This window comes from Setaria italica, chromosome II, assembly GCF_000263155.2.
Source record: "Setaria italica strain Yugu1 chromosome II, Setaria_italica_v2.0, whole genome shotgun sequence".
NCBI lineage: Eukaryota > Viridiplantae > Streptophyta > Magnoliopsida > Poales > Poaceae > Setaria > Setaria italica.
The window spans coordinates 27,306,695-27,327,119 of NC_028451.1; the positions used below are offsets into that span (position 1 = coordinate 27,306,695).

The 20,425-nt window shown below is 40.0% G+C and overlaps 1 protein-coding gene and 1 long non-coding RNA gene across 2 annotated transcripts; one reads left to right on the top strand and one right to left on the bottom strand.

The window, feature by feature from the left end:
• The first annotated feature begins 579 nt into the window (after positions 1-579).
• On the top strand, positions 580-4,512 carry LOC101764940. Its single transcript, XR_001163264.2, has 4 exons — positions 580-1,284; positions 1,797-3,809; positions 3,940-3,995; positions 4,119-4,512. It is a non-coding gene; the product is annotated as an uncharacterized LOC101764940 (long non-coding RNA).
• A 2,472-nt stretch (positions 4,513-6,984) lies between these two features.
• Positions 6,985-17,093, bottom strand: LOC101765740 (uncharacterized protein At1g32220, chloroplastic). Its single transcript, XM_004956563.4, has 10 exons — positions 16,842-17,093; positions 15,771-15,906; positions 14,927-15,015; positions 13,691-13,746; positions 13,561-13,616; positions 12,449-12,542; positions 9,945-10,024; positions 9,429-9,471; positions 8,837-8,928; positions 6,985-7,470 (listed from the first exon to the last, which is right to left on the bottom strand). The coding sequence occupies exons 1-10, from the start codon at positions 16,904-16,906 to the stop codon at positions 7,297-7,299; spliced, it is 885 nt and encodes a 294-aa protein (XP_004956620.1). The 5' UTR covers positions 16,907-17,093; the 3' UTR covers positions 6,985-7,296.
• Between the last annotated feature and the right edge of the window lie 3,332 nt (positions 17,094-20,425).

The window sequence follows — 20,425 nt, forward strand, 5'->3', positions numbered from 1 at the left end:
TCGGTTGTCAACAGATCTTTTTCCAAATTGGCATTCAAGTACTTCGGTCCATTTGAAGTCCTGGAGCGTATTGGGCAAGTCGCTTACAAGCTCAAGTTGCCTGATGGGAGTCTCGTTCATCATGTTTTCATGTTTCCCAAATCAAACCTTTTACACCCAGTTACACACCAGTCTATGCTGATCTGAAGACAGTGGTGGATCTCAGTGTTCAGGAGCTGCAACCTGACATGATTCTGGAATGCCGTTTGGTGAAGAAAGGTAACAAAGCTATCCCACAGGTGCTGGTCCAATGGAGCAATCTACCGTCAGCATCAACAACGTGGGAGGATTGGAATGTACTCAAGATAAGATTTCCATCGGTAGTTACTTGTGGACAAGCAACATCTTCGATGGGGGAGGTGTCGCGCGGTAGTGCTGACTCAGCACAAGAGTGTATCTCTGCGGTAGCTGAGTAGCGTGCGTAGCGCGTGTGTGTGGGTGGGCGCTGCTTGTGGGCCCAGCCGGTCAGTGAGTGAGAGGGAAGGTGTGTACTTACTGTGCTGAGTCGGGCAACAGACGAACAACTTCATTGAGAAAAGAAACAGACTCGCGAGGAAACTTACCTCCGCGATTCCCAAAACCCCCCTTTTCCGATTCCTTGCTGTCCACTCACGTCTCCGGTGATCACCGGCGGCCATGGGCCACGACACGCCATGGCCACCGCGCGCCTCAGCTTCTCCCGCCCCTCTTTCTCCCGCGCAAGCCAAAAGACCGCAAAAGTTTAGCGCGCTCCGATTCCTCTCGGCGGCAAACTCCCGCCCTCTTCCGCCTCCCTCCATTAAGCTCGCCGTAGGGTTAGGGTTGGCCAAACCAGATAAATCCATCCCAAATTGAAGCCCAATCTCCCGTCCCTGAGGAAGAAATCGCCCCCAATCCGTGCAACAATGAGTAGGCCAGACACAAAGAAGAATCAGTTGAGCTTGAATCGGGCCGCCGGTGAATCGGCCGCCACTGCTCCAGCCGCCCGTGGTGCTCGAGATGCAGATGCAACCGATGGTGCTCCAGGCCCCCAAGCTCCATCATTTGGTCCAGTCGTTGGTGCTGTTCGAGGAGTTGGTGGTGCCCCAGAAGCCGGTGGTTCTCCAGGAGCTGGTGGTTTTCATGCCTGTTGTTGGTGGTCATGCTCCAGCCGCTGGTGGTGTTATGGCGTTGGTGCTCAAGCCACTGCTCCTTGCTGGCCAGCGGCAGCTCTTGGCGCATCCTTCGCGGTTCAACCATCTCCTGGCAGCTCTGAATGAGTGAATGGTATGTTGGCTTCTCCAAATTCCTCTATGGCTTTGATGTCCTCATCAGCATGTTGGACTGAGAAATTCGTTAAGGTAGATTATGGCTGTTCTCTCATGTATGATGTTTGTGCCTATGTTTGCAAATATATAACTTATTTCAGTTGGTGCCGTGAAGAAAAAAAAAATGAATTAGGGGTGCTTTAGTTCAGTTTGCAAATTTAGAACTTAGTTCTGTTGCTTGCAAGTTTATATCCTAGTCCAGTTGTTTGCAAATTTATAAATTAGTTCTGTTGCTTGCAATTTTATATCCTATTCCAGTTGTTTGCAAATTTAAAAATTAAGTTCAGTTGGCGCAGTTGAGAAAAAAAATCAGAACTTATTTGAGATGTTATAATCAAAGCTTCTATTTTTTATGCTTTATTTTCCTGCATTAAATGGAACTACCATTTGTTGTGCTCTGTCTGTTTGATGACCTGCAGCTTGTCACAGAGATTTCAAACAGTGACTCCTTTGTCGTTACCTATTTTCCAGGATATATCCACAGGGCAGTTTCATGAATATGCTACAGAATCCATTTGTGAACTATGCCAAAGGAAGTCAGCTACCAGAGAAGTTCCATTTTGTTGGTGGACCAATGAGCCATTCTAGAGTCTCACCTAAAGCAGCAAGTTCTAAAGGGACCCCATCACCAACTGGGAGCTTTGCTGATGGTGGTTCTGATGGTGCTGCACAAATTGGATCACAAGATAAAGAAGTAATTGAAGTTGAGGACAATGTCACCATTCAGACAGGAAGATCCAATGCTAGATCCATTGCTAGATCCCTTGCTTCATCAGATGCTAGATCAGATAGGAGATTGAATTGGTCAATTGAAGAAGATATCAGATTGGTTCGTGCGTGGCTGCTCAATTCAATTGATCCGGTTGATGGAAATGATAAGAAGTCTGATCAGTATTGGTCTGATGGTACTTCTACATACAACAGCACCACGAAGTGTGATCGTATGAGAAACTGCAACCAGCTAAAGCTACGTTGGGAGCACATTGAGAGGCTTGTCACTGAATTCAATGGTTGCTATACAAGAATAACTAAAGTGCATCGGAGTGGTATGAGTGATGACCAAAAGATGGATCAAGCATTGCAGCTGTATGCCTCTGAACACAGTGACAAGCCTTTCACAATGATCCATGTATGGAGGATATTACGTCATGAGAAGAAGTGGTCTGCATATGTCAAGAAACTTAACAATGAGAAGGACAAGAGTGCATCACCTAACCCAGGTCCTGTGGTGGATTCGAAGATGTTCCAAAACAAACCAATCTGATTTGTCTCCTCTCTCTTCCCTAATCTGTTCCACCATGCCAAACCAATCTGATCAATTGCCAAACGATTCCCCTGGGTCCTTGCAGAATCTGAACAAGGGCTCATGAATGATTACTTTGTGGATGATCCAGTCTATAATGAAACAATGTTCCGTAGAAGATTCAGGATGAGAAGGCCTTTGTTCTTACGCATTGTTCAAGCCCTGGGTGAGTGGAATAAATATTTCACTTTGAAGATGGATGCTCTTAACCGACCAGGCTTATCTCCAATCAAAAAATGCACAGCGGCTATTCGCCAATTGGGGAATGGCAGCCCTGCAGACCAACTTGATGAGTACCTAAAGATTGGAGAAAGTACTGGAGTGGAGTGCTTGAAGAAGTTTGTGAAGGGTGTGATTGAGGTGTTTGGTAAAGAGTATTTGCGACGCCCCACAGCACAAGATATTGAACGCTTAGTGCATATTGGTGAGTGGCATGGGTTCCCTGGTATGTTATGGAGCATTGACTGCATGCATTAGCATTGGGAAAAATGTCCTTATGAATGGAAGGGAATGTATACCTGTGGTGATCAAGGTGTTCCTACGGTCATTTTAGAAGCAGTAGCTTCGCATGATCGTTGGATATGGCATGCCTTCTTTGGGGTTGCTGGGTCCAACAATGACATCAACGTGCTTAATCAGTCACCTCTGTTTGTCCAGCAGCTGAGAGGTGAAGGACCTCAGGTGCAGTTCTATGTCAATGGAAGGGAATACAACACTGGTTACTACCTTGCAGATGGTATATACCCAGAATGGGCAACTTTTGTTAAGTCAATACGTCAACCACAATCAGAAAAGCATAAACTATTTGCTGAACATCAAGAAGGGGCAAGGAAGGATGTTGAGTGTGCTTTTGGTCTTCTGCAATCTCTCTTTAGTATTTTGAAACGACCTGCACGTCTATATGATCAGGGGGACCTGGAGAATATCATGCTAGTTTGCATTATCCTTCACAACATGGTAATTAAAGAAGAGAAAGATATTGAACAGGATGCTCTTGATTTGAATGAGGCACCAAGCACATCAACTGTACAAGAAGCTACAATCTCTCAAGGACCTAATCCAGAGATGGAAGAAGTGATAGAAAGAAATACTATTTATTCGTGATCGAACTACTCGTAGACAACTTCAATCTGATTTAGTTGAGCATATATGGCAGAAGTTTGGTGCTTCTAAGTAATTAGGTATACATATACAGATGTCTGTCTATGAAGTTGATGTATGGCTAATAAGCCATTATGAGTTTACTGTTAACTTAACTTTCGTGATTTTACTTTTTTTATTTAACTGACCATTGATGTTTCTATCTGACAGCTACTTCCTGGGACATGTCTAAGAATTATGCATTTTCAAGCAAGTTACCTTTGCAGGTACCTTTTACTGTCAATTTTCAGATAAACTAACAAATAATTTTCTGTATGACAAGTAATCTGTTAAGCTGCTCCTTGTTTGTAATCATGTGGAGCTCTTATTGTTCTCTCACTTTCTTGCAGATGATTAGGTTGGCAGTCAAGCTATTTTGTTGTTGTTGTGCTCTGGATGAACTGATTGCACATTGCTGATTGCTGGATCAACTGCATGCTACCAAAATTAGTATCTATAGTTTTATTATGTTTTGTCGTGAGAGGCTACCTAAATTACTATGTATCCGCATGGCAATGCTATCTATTACCTGCTGTAATGCATCTGAACCTATTTTCCTGTGCTTGTTCCCAATGGATGGCCTATGCACATTGCAATTCGATGCTCATTTTCTTGTGCTTTAGCTGCCGTTGTATATGAACCTATTTTCCTGCTCTAGCTGATGGTGCTCCTGCTTCCAGGATGCTCCAGCCGGTGGTATTCTCTTGTTCAGTATTTCAGTGAAAGTTATCTATTGTTTATTTTTCCAGTAGCTCATTGTGTGAATGATGGTCCGATAAGCTACAGTGTGTACTGATGGCTATACAACATATTTGCTACAGCTGATACTTGTACCTGCATCAAGTTAATTAATATTTCTCCTCTAGATATCACCCTTTGACACGGGAGGTAGTGTCTACATGTTCATTAATTACTTTATCTCTCCTCTAGACATCACCCTTTGGCACTATGGGTTGGGACTGTCCTGAGGAGACTGCAAAAGCAACTCTTCACATGACAATAAAAAAGATATTGAGATATCTCCATTAACTTGGAATATTCATTGGAGGTCCGCTGGGGATGCTCTTACCGCAACCTGTTGGATGAGGCGTCCCCATCGACATGTTCATCTTCTGCAACTGTGTATCATACACCGGAGGAATTCGTGCCATCTTGAAACAGAGGAATCAGCCTTGTGATTACTTCGATGGCAAGGCCTGCAGCCCGTCTCCTTGTGCATAGTGCTAACAGCCAAGAAGCCAAAGATCGGTTTAAGTTTATCAACCAGAAATGACCTCGGTGGTTGCTACATCATGGACTAGGGTCGTGAGGATGCAGTCCTGAGTTTTCGGGGGCCCGAAGCGAAACTTATGTTGGAGGCCCCTTAAAACATAAAACCATCAAATTTATTTTATAGCAGTTGATGATACTGTGCAGTTTGTGCCATATTTACAAGTCAAAACTATAGCATACATGCTGCTACGTCTAACCAACTATACTAGAGGTTTTTTTTAAATCAACATTAAAAACTTGATTTGGATCTAATTTGTGTACAAGAAATAGGAAAAAATGGAAGAATATACCATAAGGAGCTAAATGCTAATCTAATTAGTGGGGTCTAATCTTTTTCCTTAGTCATCGGTGGTGCAAGGATGGATTGGCGGTGGAGATGAACTACCGAATGGGTGATTGGATGAACTTGGACCAGTTATTTGCTTCGTTTAAGTTGGGCACTTAGTATACATAAACTATATGTAGTATACAAGTATACTTGGCTTTAGGGGCTCTTGGTATTTCAGGGCCTGGGCGGTTGCCCCGGATGGATACACTACAGGGCCGGCCCTGGAGGATGGTGTTTTTGCCATCGATTCCACATAACAAAAATCCCTTCCACCAAAGCTTACGCACTCTTGTTTATCCAACGACTTATTAAATGCTCAATTTACAATAACTTGTCGGGTGGCTGCAGATTGGTCCAAAATTTTTTAAATTGCTCTATCTAGTATAATAACTTGTCAGGTAGCTGCAGATTGATCTAACAACTTTTAAAATACCTATCTAGCATAATAACTTGACATCTAACAACTTTTAAAATACCTATCTAGTATAATAACTTGACATGTAGGTGCAGATTGGTCCAAAAATTTGTAAAATACTTAAAGTGCAATAAATCGGTAAATTGGTACATCCGTAGTCCCAATGTTGTAACAAGCAACATATTTGTTAATACCGAGTCAGACTACATTCGCATCGAAACAAGTTATTAAGCATTATTTGATCATTGATATTCATGTCACAGGGATAACCGTATTTGGTGAGGACTAGAACCTTCAGTATTTAGGAAATTAATGTTATATCTTCATATTAATTATGTTTATATATTATTTAATTATAATTAGGAATATTTAATTTCATATTCAATATTGATGACCTCACCCTCGCTGTTTTTACATTTTGATTATATGCATTTTTGTTCAGTTAATAATACCTTTTAAAAATTTAGCATAAATATATTTTAAAGCCACATGTACTTGTTTAGAAATTAAAAATAAGCTAAACTAGCAGAAATACGCATGCTTCTCTGCGGTTGTTGAATACATGAGCAGAAGCGCAAAAAAAACCTAAGACCTTAGGATCTTTCTTGTGGACTATAGTCTTGAGTAATGCCAATGGTGTAATTCTAAAAAAAATTAATTTTGATTAATAAACAAATAAGTTATGTACATAGTTCAGAAGAAACAGACAATTCACGATCTACGACTTTTATCAACAAGAAATAAGAATTATTGATTAGAAGAAAATTCACCTCGTTGTAGCGTTTGGACGGTAGGTGCACCAAATTGCTAAATTATTGTACTAAATTGAACATTTTACAAGTTGTTGAACCAATTTACACTGATATGTCAAATTATTGTACTAAATTGAGCATGTAAGATTACATGTCGTTAGACCAATCTGCACCAACTACGAGTTATTGGATGTTGCATAGGGAGTGCAATTTACTTTTTTTTATTAACTGCATTTACCTTTTGCAATCTACCTCTGTGCTCGACTTTCCTAGAGTAGTTGCTAGGATTTAGTGGAACTCCCTCAGGTTTCGAACTAGGTAGCAAGCTTGTTGAGCGACAGAGAACATGATAAAACATAGATCATTTTTAGGAACTGATATATATTTATCTTCGAGCCAATTACTTTTTTGTTCAGTGCAGTCAAGATACAATTCCAATGTTTTTCGTCTGAGAGGCAATTTTAATTGTCTTCATTCCTCCCTTCGGAGCACATATGCATGATCCATTTAGGAGCACCATGTGATCAGGCAGTCAAACAAACGTCGTTTTTGTACACAGTGCAGTCAAGATACGATGCCAAAGCTTTTCGTCTTGAGACAATCAGTTCAACAAGGATACCACCGACGTGTAGAACCAACCAAGACATGGCTGTAAAAAGGTCACATGTTGGCTTTTCTAATTATTCATTTCTAGCAAATACGAACAGCAGGTAGATCTGGTAGGTACAGGCACATGTGTATACCGTCCTGTACATGACTGTTTACTTTTGCTCGCTGTATCGCATGATCCCATGGACATCAACGATGCCAGGGGGAAACACTGGATCTGTCGCTGCTCTCACCGCAACCTTCGCCACGGAGGTAACACTCACTGGGGGTGTCAACAGTGGGCCGACAAGTGGTAATCTGGCCAGCGGCTTTGCGTTCTGGAGCACCTGCAGAGATAGATCACTTTCACATTTAATCAAGCCACAATGTGAAGCAGTTCATAACGAAATAAAATCATGTAAAGTACTATGCAAACAATAATTTGCATTGAGCATTACAAAATAATAACCACAGTGCTTTCTGCCAGTAAATCAAGGAGCCTCGTTGGATTGGACGAGGCGTTAATACACAAGTCATCATTGATATAATAGTTCGGATAAAGAAAAACAATAACCACAACAGATGCCACCAATTATCTTTGTTGTATAAGGTATGAAAGTTGCATTTTCTGTATGGCAGTAAATCAATGAGACCGTGTGTGAAATGCTTTCGGAAACCTTGTCCCTAACTAAATCCACCCTTGATCATTTGGGAGGATGGAATGAGAGAGACAGAAAGGTTTGGGTCAATGATCTTGCTCAATGAAGTAGGATGCAAAACTTCAATTTCAAATGAAACTCACTAAACATTGCAAATTTGTGCACTTAGGTTCATTTCAGTGCACTAGATGCATTAAATTATCATATAGATAGGGAAGAAGACCAACAGACGTTTAGGTTCATCCAGTTTGTGGCACAAAATCTGATGGCCATTCGAATTCATTGTTTGCCTAGTTGCCAGTTGGTCCATTTGCACTTTCTGTGGCAAACTAAAATTATCCTTGTAGTGACAGAAAACTATCAAATGTGAGTTTCCACTTTTATAACAAATAAATGCAATGCACGTCTCTTCTCAACTACTTTATTGTACCAAATGATTATCTCATCAAGAAAGATAACTAAAATTGCATGCACTATCAGGAACTACTCCAAATAAAACCCTTCATCCCCATGAGGGACAAGGACAGGTCCTAGAGGCATTTAGTTTGCTGTCCTATCAAAAAAAGAAACACATCTAGTTTGTTCAACCACCTTACACTGGTTGCATTTGGCATGCCGTGGCTTCTCAAAAACGTAATTTAACTATAAAATATTTTTGTTTTACTTGCAGGTTCAGTGCTAACTAGTTTTAAAATAGCATTTAGCTACTCTTGGCAGATGGTCTTCACTTACTGTGCACATTACTTATTTCAAATGATAAAAGTTATGATTTTCAAAAGTGCATTATTGCCACTGCCGATCCCTAATTGAAGATTTGACATCCAAATTTGCCACTGAAAGTATTTCAATTCAGTTTGATTTGCCACTGGATTATACATGAATTACAAACCCAAAGCCCCTATCACAACCAATTTTAAGTGCAGACTTCCAACTAGTCTATTTCCAATAGCTGAAAACAAAAATATGCCAATGCCAAATATGCATACCACCCATAATAATAGAGCTCCACTTGTTCTTTACATGCAACTGAAGGAAGTGAGGAGAGAGACCTCACCATTTGCATAGGGGCACCAACAAGACCAAGAGGTATCTTTACACTGCCCACTCGACGAGTTCCATGAATAAAACCAGGCCTCAGTATCACTCCTAAAGAAAAACAAAACCAAAAAAGAAATATGGAACCATCGTGCAAGTATCAGACTCAGAGCATGATAATTACAAAATGAGAGATACAAAAGATCCTAAAGGATTGCTTCAATTTTTTGTGGTGTTGAAATATATAGATGCAGATAAACACAATTTTCACTAATAATTTTAAATGAAACACATCATGCAAGTCAAAGTTGCATTCATAGTTCCAAGCCAATTTTCTGGCTACTAAATACATCACTTGTCAGTAGACATAACCAACTTGTACAGTTGTACTAGCAAACTCCTGGAAAGCAGAATGTGTAGAGGTGTTATGTTTGGAACATGAAGGCTTATAAGCTGGGCCTCAACCCACCTAAACATCCAAGGTGACACTAAACCACCACAACAACACCACTAGGCCACATGGGCCAACATCACCACTACTAGCAAGCCGCTAACAAGCTGGGACATTACATTAATCAAATGAAATTTGCCAACAATCAAAGATAACTTACCTCCATAGGTGAACTTTGACAGCAATTCAGCTTCAGCAGCTCTCTGAACCAAAAAAAAAAAGTATACATATATATACCAATTATTGCCAACAATACAGACTTACAGGGGAACACAAACTGCAATGCAATGGATCAACATGTCTTTCAGGCTTACTCCCTCAGCTTCCTGAATCCTGATACTAAGAACTTTTCACTAGCTCACTCATAACAAGGAAATTAGCTTTCGACAAAAGCAGACTTAAATGGTGCCCTAACAAGATGGTGTGGAGCACTGCATAGGTTTGACAATGCCAGGTGCCAACAATTTGAAGATGAAGTTATTGGTCCAATTAGTCAAGAATTTAGAAACCAACAAAAAACATATGTAGCACAAATTTATTGTTGTTCCAACTTATAGTAGCAGATGCTATTTATGCAAACTCTTTAAACTTGATTGTAATTTCAGTATTATAAATGCAGATGGAGCAAGAGTTAATTTCAAATATGCATGGCATGTCAATAATGTTGAGAAGTTACCTTGCCCTCATAATAACCCTGCAATAAGTAATTCACTAAACCGAAGTCTGCAGCCGACACATATACAAATCTCTTTACACCTGCAGGTACAGAACAGGTAAATTGACAAGCTAAAGAAGATGCTTCTCAAATATATCAAATTTCATTTGCCATTTTTGTCTGCTAGAATAGCAAACAATGGAATTTTAAGAACCTACTGGAAAATTAAATCAAATTCAACAGTTGTAGACCAGCCTGATGCGAATATATTGACAGGATCATATCTACAAGCATAATTAATAGATTGCACCCAATACTTTTTAGATACTGATAAGTGTCAAAACCTGAATGGATTCAGCTGCCTCATTCGGCAGAGAAACTGTGGGCATGCAAAATGTTTCAGATATAGAGTTCCATGTCAAAATCCAACTCAAACATGGCATCCCATGGACATGAGACTTGTTACCAAATATATGAGCACGAGTGTCAGAACCTGACTCCACATGCTTTTGTCTTGGCATGGATGTCCTGGTAACACTAAATGCATTGAACCCTCATGCAAACAAACAAAAATGACAGGGAGGGAGGGAAACTTAAAAGTTTGATCTGCATATAACTTATGTGTAGGTCCAGCTCAATAGGCCCTCTAGCCTACAGTTGGCACATGAGGCCCAGGTTGCGTTTTGTTTGTGTCACTTATAGCGCGGCACATTTTCACTTAACTCTGTTTCACATTGTATGACAATGAGATTGCACGAAGCACTAGCCAGAAACGGCTCTTGCTACCACTTAGCCTGCACCCTCTCCCTCTTTTCCTCTATTTATTTTTTGTTGGTTAATTGTTTAGCTCTTGTTTTGCTCTCCCCTTTTGCTTTTGCTGAAAGTCAATGGAGCAGGTGAACTCCCTGGCCAACTGCCTGCCGTATATGGCAGCAGTGCCATGAGTAGAGGGGCTGTATGCCCTGTCATGTATAGTACTAGTAGTAGGAATAATAGTTGGTAGTTCTACTCATTGTAGTATGTACTCTTAGTTGACTTTTGGTGCTATATAGTATGAAGAGCAGCTGCAGCTCCAGAGTCAGTTCAGCAGCAACAAGTTTGTGTGTGTGTGTGCTGTGCTCCACCTCATCTTCAACCTCCAGACTAGTGTGTGTGTGAGCTGTGTGAGGGTGTGAGCTCAGGGAGCTTACCTGCCTGGGCCAACATTTTTCTCCCTCAAATCAAGTTTGTTTGCAATATCTATTCTCTTGAAGCATGTCTAGTGTTATTAAACTAATTCGACCATACGACATTTATAACCTATTCAACGTATATCTGTTTATCTACCACATCCAATATCTGTTTATCTACCACATCCTGTATCTGCCTTTTCCTATTTTTAAATTTTTTTACCTCTTTCTTAGTTCTCTGTGGGTTGATGACTACCCCACCCCACTTGCTTGGGGAAAAAAGGCTTTGTTGTATTATCAAGTAGCTGTGGTTTGGAACTAGTCAGTTAAAGTTGAATCAAGAAAGGCAAGCATCCATACCAAGCAGAACACTTCTATCAACCATTTATTTGTAACTTAGCCCATAGAGCCACCCTGTGGGTACAAAACACTCAACCTTGGCCAGAAGCATCCCCCTGCCTTTGTCTTAAAGAGAGGGGAACACTGAACCCTTTATGAAGGTACTCACAAGTCACAAGACCTGCAAGAACCTGGGTGGCCCTGGATGCTCTAAAACTGAGCTACTCCCTCCGTCCCAAAAAGAATGCAACTCTCGCTTCTCGAGCAGTCAAACTGTTTCAAGTTTGACAAAATTTATACAAAAAAGTACTAACATAAGGTTCTTCTGTCGTCTTTTTCTTTTCTTAGGGCTCTTTGGTGCCCTTTGGACTTTTGCCCTTGTACAGTTTTATTTTCCTTGTTTAATATATCTTACCACAGTGGGGGTCTCCCCTGCTGTAGGGTTTTCAAAAAAAAAAGTACTAACATTCACGTCTCCAAATAGATTAAGTATGAAAATATATTACATGCTTAATCTATTGATATTTATTTTGTACCATAAATGTTAGTACTATTTTGTATAAATTTGATCAAATTTAAAATTGGTTGACTTCTCAGGAAGCGAGAGTTGCATTCTTTTTGGGACGGAGGGAGTATTGTTTAGTTCTCATCCTGTGAGTAAACACGAAAAGGGAAACATGTGTCCTCTTTTATCAAGGAAAAGAGAGAGGAAAAAAATCAAAACGATGGTGAAGGCGTACAAATATCATTTCAGTGCAACCAAGCTGCTATTCTACAACCGAACTGATATTTCTAGCATCTTTGAAGACTGCGGGACCACTTGAACTTTTTAATATGACAGAAATAAGCCAGAAAAACAACATTATAATCATACAAAAAACATGAATTCACTAAAATGATTACGCACAGTAATTCAATAAGCCAAGCAAGGGAAAAGCAGGAGTTTTGATGTCAGAAACTGCAATCATAACTGAGAAAAAAAAATGCTTCACAATAATGACATCAGTAGTACTATACCTTTCTCAGCTGCAGCCTTAATGGCATTGATGTTTGCAGTCCCATTAATCTTGTACATGAAAGAATTTGACCCAAAACCTCCAACACAGGATATCTGCAATAATTTTTCTCATCTATTAGTGGCACATCAAATCAGTGCATGCTTGGATACTTCATGTAATAGTTACGTCATGACTTATTCAAGTCCCAGTACATAGTTGAAAAGTACCTGATATTTCATGTATCAAGCCATACACTTTTCTTATTATTCTAGCATTCGCAGAACCAGAACTGATGGTGAATACAACAATTATAGTTTATCTACAAGTACATTATTGTATAGAAATAAAAGTTGCCCCAGATGCTATCCATAAAACAGGGATGATAATTGTTGAATCATTGTTACTGTGCACTACGAATAAGAAAATGACTAGGTCCATGACAATTCCATTAACCTAGTCATACAAATTAAACAAGGGCAAACAGCTTCATGCCATAAAGTTAAAATCGGGGAGTCTGGGCCTCAAGGGTATTGATGCCAATTATTGGTGTGAGTTCTAGCCAAGTAGCACTTGTGAAAGATTATATTAGAATGGCCATAAACAGGCCCTGCAGCACCAAATGTCATGTAAATGAAAGGGCAGGCCAACACTGCCACTCTGCCAGCATCACCTACATCATCAGCCCAATGCAAGCATCGTCCAGTGATGCCGATTGGAGTGCTGCTCAAAATTTTTGTGTACTGCTTGAGGTCCTATAGCTCTGGACCTCTGGTGTCACATTTCACAACTACTAATGTGTCTTTTTACAAAGTCCAATAGTAACAAATAAGTTATATAGCTATGAAAGATTTACTCAAAGCAGTTGGTATAAACAAAACAAACACTAATACAAGTTTAGGAATTTTTGCACATGAGATCACTTTATGGAAAAATTTTGGTATCTTTCAGCTTACCCTGTGTTTAAGTGTGGAAAAACCTTGGTATAATATCGCCACCCTATAAACTACTCTTCATGACACTATTGATATGCAAGAACGATGTAAATAACAACGAAATCAACTATAAGAGAAGAAATGTGTACAACAACAAACTTAGCTCAAATGGTTTTGGGGATGGGGGTGGGAGGCTTACCACTGCAGAAACATTATCCATAGCATCCTTAAATGAAGCCGGTTCCAGGAGGTTGCCTGTCCGATAGAAGAAGGTAGATATTAACTACATTACCATTGATAGAACAAAGTTAACCTCAGTAGCATGCAACCTTGATTCCATATAACTTTGTCAGCCCAAGATTCACTTAAGGATGGCTTTCCAGATCTAATGACAAAAAATAGCATCGTAAGAATTAGAAATTACAGAACCCATTAAGGAGAAGATGAATTTTAAGTATGAAAAGGTCCATTTTAATGCCATTAACTATTCATTTAATCCCTCACACAAAATGCTGACTCAACTTACTCCCCTCAAACTATTCAAACAAGATCAAATCACCCTATGATGAAATGACCTTTGGTCCCTTCCCATACAAGTTGTATCTTGGGTTCAAATTTTGTTGGGTCATAGTTGACGTTATATCCTCTGTTACAAAAATAATTCAGATCCTGTTAAGAATTATTTCACCAGTTGGGAGCATTTCATATTACTTTAACCCTCGAGATATGAAAATGTATGAAAAATATGTTTTTAGAGGATCAAACAAACAAAGTGAATTACCCGCAAAAAAACAGAAAGAGAATTGCTCAGGGTAGTAAAATGGACTTTTTTTCTCCCGTTTAAGGGTATAGAAGTACCCAGATTCAACTAAAAGATACTGTGTACTGTAACTGAACTGTAGGCTAATCAAGTCTAGTACCATAGATATTGACTCTACTATATTTAGGAACTACCAATATGTTCTTCATTTGTACTAAGAAAATCTTCAGTGTGTGTTGTACTAAGAACATTAAATTGACACATCTTCAGTGTGTGTTGAAACAATCTGATTCTCTTTTCCAATTCTATACACGGTTTGCAAATTATCCTAGTTCAGGGTTCTGGTTTTGTTCTGACTGCTTTTCATACTATTATGTTACCACCAATTTTGCTCCTTCAACCAGAAAGTTGAAACAAGATCTTGGGACATCATGTCTCTAGACTGATCCATATGACAAACACTCCTCACAGCAGTAAATTATGGGTAGAACAGCACAAGTAAAGACAGGAGAATAAGAGGTTATTATCATTATTGCTAAGGACGCAAAAGGAATCAACAGAAACTTGATTGACTACCAGTTATTTGAGGATTAGAGTCATTTGTTGTTTTCCATGATATCTGAACAAAGCTATGTGGTGATTTTTAAGCTGACACCCTAGTCAAGTAGAAATTTTATTATCATTCGGGTGTTTCTAATGGCTTTTGGCATACTGCAAGCAAAACTTAGCAAATCTTAATAGAACAGAAAGTCAGAACAAATTGTAAAGTATGAAACAAGAGAAACAAACTAGCTTATTGAGTTACCGATTAAGACTAGAGACAACAAATCCTCTGTCCAAAGCCTCTTTGCAAACGTGTGATCCAACAAAACCACTTCCTCCTAGCACTAGCAGCTATAACAAAACAGATGTAGGAGGCAGATCAGTAGTCTTCATAAACGATGAATTTCAATAAATTAAGAAAAGAATGACTGGAAGCACATCTCTCTTTTTCAAAAATGCAGGAGAGCTGCATTTCATTAAGAAGAGAGAATAAAATACAAACAAGGGGTCATATGGATCCCTTCCAAACACACACACTCATACCTGTACAAAGCAGTTACAGGCATGCCACTCACAAATTACTTAAACAAACAGAGCACCTATTTGGACTTAAGAGTCCAGGTTAAGCAACCTTGACCTATCGTTGCAAATTCGTTGGCTATTACATGTAGAAAAACCATGAGAAGTATAAATCATTGATAAGATATATCACTCTCAAGCCTCTTAAATATAAAACATGTTACAATAAGGTAAAGAGAATAACGATAATGATTTCTGAGTCTCCTAAATCGCCTCCCAGCACTACAAAAACCCTAAGCTTGGATAGTTGGTTTACCACCAAGTTCACCATTAAGATATACAAGTCCAGACATAGTTATCTACAAAGAGGTCATTGCATAACAGTTGTTCAAAAACATGATTGACTGACAGATTTGACAGAAAAAAAACATAGAAACATGGAGCGCATGGATAGGAACAGGGTAAACGTACAAAGCTTTACACAAAAAAAATCACCACAAACTAGACCTAGATGCTACATGAAAATACATTATACATTTCCACTACGCTAGAGGCAAACTAGAATCTCATCTTCCACAACATATTACCTTGTCTGGAGAAGGTGGTGTCACCTTCACAGTTTCTGCCTCCTCCACCTTAAAAGGCTCCTCGACGTGCTTCGGATCGCTGGGCGTGGCACTGCTGAAGAATACATTGCCAGTTTTCAGCAAGACTGGCGATGAGCTGTCAGAACCCCGACACACAGAGGGAATTAGCAATCTCACAGAAAAAAGCAAATAGCAGCCCGACTGCCTAGAAGGAAGGTATCAATCAAGAATACACCAGAAACAGGCCCGGCCCTGGGGCAGGGGAAACAAGTGATCACCCAGGATCCCCATGGTCGGGGAGCAACACCATCTTGCAAGCCTACAAATGCAGCTAAAGCGCCCTTGCTACTCACAGTCAAGTAATGATATGGAGCACTCACAGCTGGCAATCTGCTCGTTCCCTGGGTGGTGAAGTGCCAACGTGCGGCCATGACTTATTAAGGATCAACATTCACACCTGTGTTTTCACTAATCTCATTTTTCTGCTTGTTCATTCTGCAACAAGCATTTTGGTGGTTCTTGAGTTTTCTGGTTCACTAACTAGGTTCACTCTGCAATAGGAATTTTACTGGTCCTTGTACTAAAACGTCTTAAGACAGCATAGGACAGATAGAGGCCTACAGGAAAGCAATCAATTGCAATTCTATTATTAATATAAAAATATTTACATTCTTACTTCAATGATGATCAGTATGAGTATCCATAAGTAAACATATATCAACCGCAAACGTCCTAAAATCTTGACACTAGAGTAATAAGCAATATGTAGCTGTACTTGGAAACAGAATCCACACAGCACTTTTTGTAATAAACGGAAAATGCATATATCTAATATAATAAGGGCCTCTTCTTTCTATTTTTCCCCAGGCCTACCAAATGTCAGCAGGGGTCAGGACCGGCCCTGGCCAATTAAATCGCGGTTCGTCCTCCAATCGATTCGCCCCAAGTCCAATGAATCCCCTTGGCGCCACCAAAATTGCCGCATGACCCAAGGCAACCCATCCACCGCAATGCTAAATATCGCTTGCTCACACGCATGACATGGAGGGGCAGGGGAGGGGGGTCGCTCACCTGAGACGGGAGGTCGAGGCGGAGGCGGAGGAGGAGCGGATCAAGCGGGCCACGGCCGACCTCATCGCCGCCGCACCTGTACTCACGATCTTGCTAAGAGCAACGTGGGGAAGGAAGGTGGGGAATCGCGTGCAGGTGGCGCGAGGGGAGGGGAGGGGAGGGAGGGATTCAAGCCTCCAGGATCTGGTGGCGGCGTGGCGCTTTTGGTGGAAGCGGAAGCGAGCAAGTGCCGCAGCGAGGGGGCGCCACGTCCGGGGCTAGCGTGTGGTGCCAAGGCTGCCGAATCTGCTAGATAGCGCACATGCGTTTGGATTCAGCCATTCAGGTGGGTGGCGGCTTCGTTAAAAATTTATTTCTTTGCTGATAACAATCCAACTATTCTCATAATTCTTTCAAAATGTTATATAGTACTCCGTATTAGCTATCTTTTGTTCCATGTTGTATTTCAATTTATTCTTTTTGTGAAAATTATTATTCTTCGTGTATAAATATTTGTTCAAGCTACATAAACTTTTTTGTTCCATGTTTATAAGTAATGTTCTAATTAATTTAGACTAATAATAATATTTCTCTACCACATAACAAAGGCTGCATATATATCCACAATATTTTACTTCACATGTATAATTTTTTGTTTCACCAGCATGAATTTATTAGCCCTTTGTTTCTCTTATACAAAGTTTTGCTCGATTTCAACAAACTTCTATTCCATGGTTGTTTGACTTGAACATTTTTTTTAACATAAATAATATGCTAGGCAAATGGGGGAAGAATTGGAGGAAGGAATTAGAGGAGGAGTGCTTTTTTGTCTTCGGTGACCTCTGTGATTATAGGGACGGCTTGAGAGGTACACGAGAAGACGATTTGGCGTGCGGTGATGCAGCAAGACATCATGTAGTGGGGCACCATCACTACATATGGTAGGCGGGTGTTTGTTGGGATTGACAATGGGGAAGTGAAAAAAATGAAGATATTAGTGAAGGAGGTGCAACAAAAGCTGATTCGGCGGCATCCCATCGCCGTGCATCAGAGATGGTTGGAGGAGAGTAGGACCAGGGCAAAAATAACGTCCGTTGAGCGAATGGATGGGGACAAGTGCTAAATGAATGGAAGAAGAAGGTATGCGTAACCACCGTCACTTCACTAACATTCTCGTATTTAAAGGTTGAGGGTAATCTCAACTTGCATATTACATAGCATCAAGCCAAGCACGTGAAAACGTTTACTTTGCCATGATATTATTAAAAGATAATTGACCTAGTTTATAAATATTATTAAAAGATAATTGACCTAGTTTATAAGAAAAATTAGGAGGAAAAAACTATGCAACTAGAGGTAGAATTCCTGTATAACTTTGGTTATTCGGACCATCCCCGTATGACTTCGGTACACCGACCGTACAACTAGGGATGCCACATAAATACATCCCCACGCAACTTCGGTTCATAGACCATATAACAAACCAAACGACTTCCTCAGACCTTAGGACATCTCCAACCCTTGACATATTAGTGGAATCAATATTTTAAATGATGAACTATGTAAAAACATCTCACTCGCGCATGGCGAAGAGCTAAGCTCGCATATCTCCCGATACTCCCCCATCTCACAACACGAGCTCTAAGCTGTCATGTTATGGATGCTCCCTCTTCTCCCTCTTTCAGCTTGAGCTAGCAGCTACCTTATGCTGTTGGAGATATCATTACAAGTTGCAACTCGCTGGGACAACAACTACTGCCTGAAAACACATATAGGAGGGCAACAAAGTAACAAACTCTGCCGGAACAACAACTTCTTCGGATGCTCCGACGTATATTGCAATAGTTAACTATTATTTCTGTATGTTTTACAGTAAATATTGCATGAAACATAGTGTTGATGTTGCGATAGGAATTTTCTATCCCATAGTCTAACGATATAGTCATTTTTACACATTATTTTCATATTGCAAACAGTGACCGCTAATAATGCATTAGGTAATTTTTAATATTTCGTCATGATGAAAATTTTTCCATCGGACCTCCGGGCACTAGCAGCGCTAATTATATTTTGATCCTGAAATTGACATGGAACATCTTGTGCGAGGTTGTTCTGCAGCACAATTACAATTACTTCTGTGAAACATGTATGTTTGTGGCTTTATCGAGTTGGGTCTGATGTTTTCTTGTCTTCCCTTTTTTTTCTGTTGCAGGTAATTGTAATACAGAGGGTCTGGAGAACAGTGAATTTCCGGATGCTTCGTTACCTCGATACTTCAACATAACCCCATATTACGTATCCGATATTTCGATACGTATTTGTGCCTTTAACTTTTGCACCGCCTATCCGTATTGGTGCTGCATAGTCCAGATGAACTATGATGCTCGCAGGGTAAGATCGTGTACCTGCTGAAGTGTTTTTTGGATTGTTTTCCCACCTGTCGTTTGATAACTGAAAGCCATGACTTGAGCTTAAAAGACTGCTACTGGATACATGAAATTGGTAGATATTAGGTTACTGCTGAAAATTGTTTCTGCAGTCTGTTCAACTTATTACTCATCCATCCTTTATTCTTTCAACCACTGAATCTGGAATCTGTTAAGGACAGCCCAGTTCATCCTAAATTCATTTATTACCTCCCCATAGCTACATTCGGATCTGTGCTAGTCCCAAGGCAAAAGTTTGAGGTAATTCCCAAGAGCAAATGAAATATCTGCATGTACTTCAATTGTCTCTGCTCAACAGCTATACAGCCTATACTCCCAGGAGTATTTAACTAACATGCTGTCTGAAACAGGGTTCTTCTTTTTTTGTGCATTTCAGCCTTTTCAGTGACTAGTAGCTTCAATTGCACTCGTAATCCTAAAATTTCCATTATCTGTATCCATTTTCTATCTATGATAGAAATCTGAATAACAGAACCAAATGTAGCAGCCTGGTTTGTATCTGACATGGAGTGCATCTTTTTTCTTCAGTAAATTTAGATGTCTGGTTAATGACAAGCTTTTATCCTCTTTGATGTTGATCATGCATGTGCTCTAGAAAAAAGTACGAAAACTTGTTAGAAAAATGTATGAAAATTATAAAAGTATGTGTGTGTAAATAGTGAGCAAAAGAAACAAATTTAAATCGTAACTCTCCTTTTTTAGAGCAAACATATGATCACCGACCATTAGGCAAACAAATCACCCAAAAGGCTGTAAAAATAGTGGGTTCAACTTGAAGCCCCGTGTTTGGATGTTTTATTAAAATATGGTTAGATTGATGAGATGGTTTTTGAAACCTTTTTTTTTGGCACGACAGAACACCATTTTGTATTTTTAAAATCAACGACCATTTTTTGTAAAATTGACAAATAGAAAATATAGAAATTAAAAAATCCCGCTGCTATCCACTATACCCATGAGCCCATTGGGCTTTTGAGTAGCAGAAATGTACAAAGCTTTTGGGCCAACTACACAGTCAAGGCCCGAGGCGGCTGCAAGCCTGAAAAACCTATCCATCTTCCGGAAGGCAGGTAACCCGATCTTCCGGTGTTTGAGATTCGTGTGACCATTATGGGCCACATGATCTCCTTTGTTCACCCGTCTCTCTCATCGCACAAG

Coding starts and splice junctions, on each gene's coding strand:
- LOC101765740 (XM_004956563.4), bottom strand. CDS start 16,906: ATGAGGTCGGCCGTGGCCCGCTTGATCCGCTCCTCCTCCGCCTCCGCC. Junction 12,543..13,560: donor TGGATAATGTTTCTGCAGTG/GTAAGCCTCCCA, acceptor AAATTATTGCAG/ATATCCTGTGTTGGAGGTTT. Junction 7,471..8,836: donor TTGGTGCCCCTATGCAAATG/GTGAGGTCTCTC, acceptor CTATCTCTGCAG/GTGCTCCAGAACGCAAAGCC.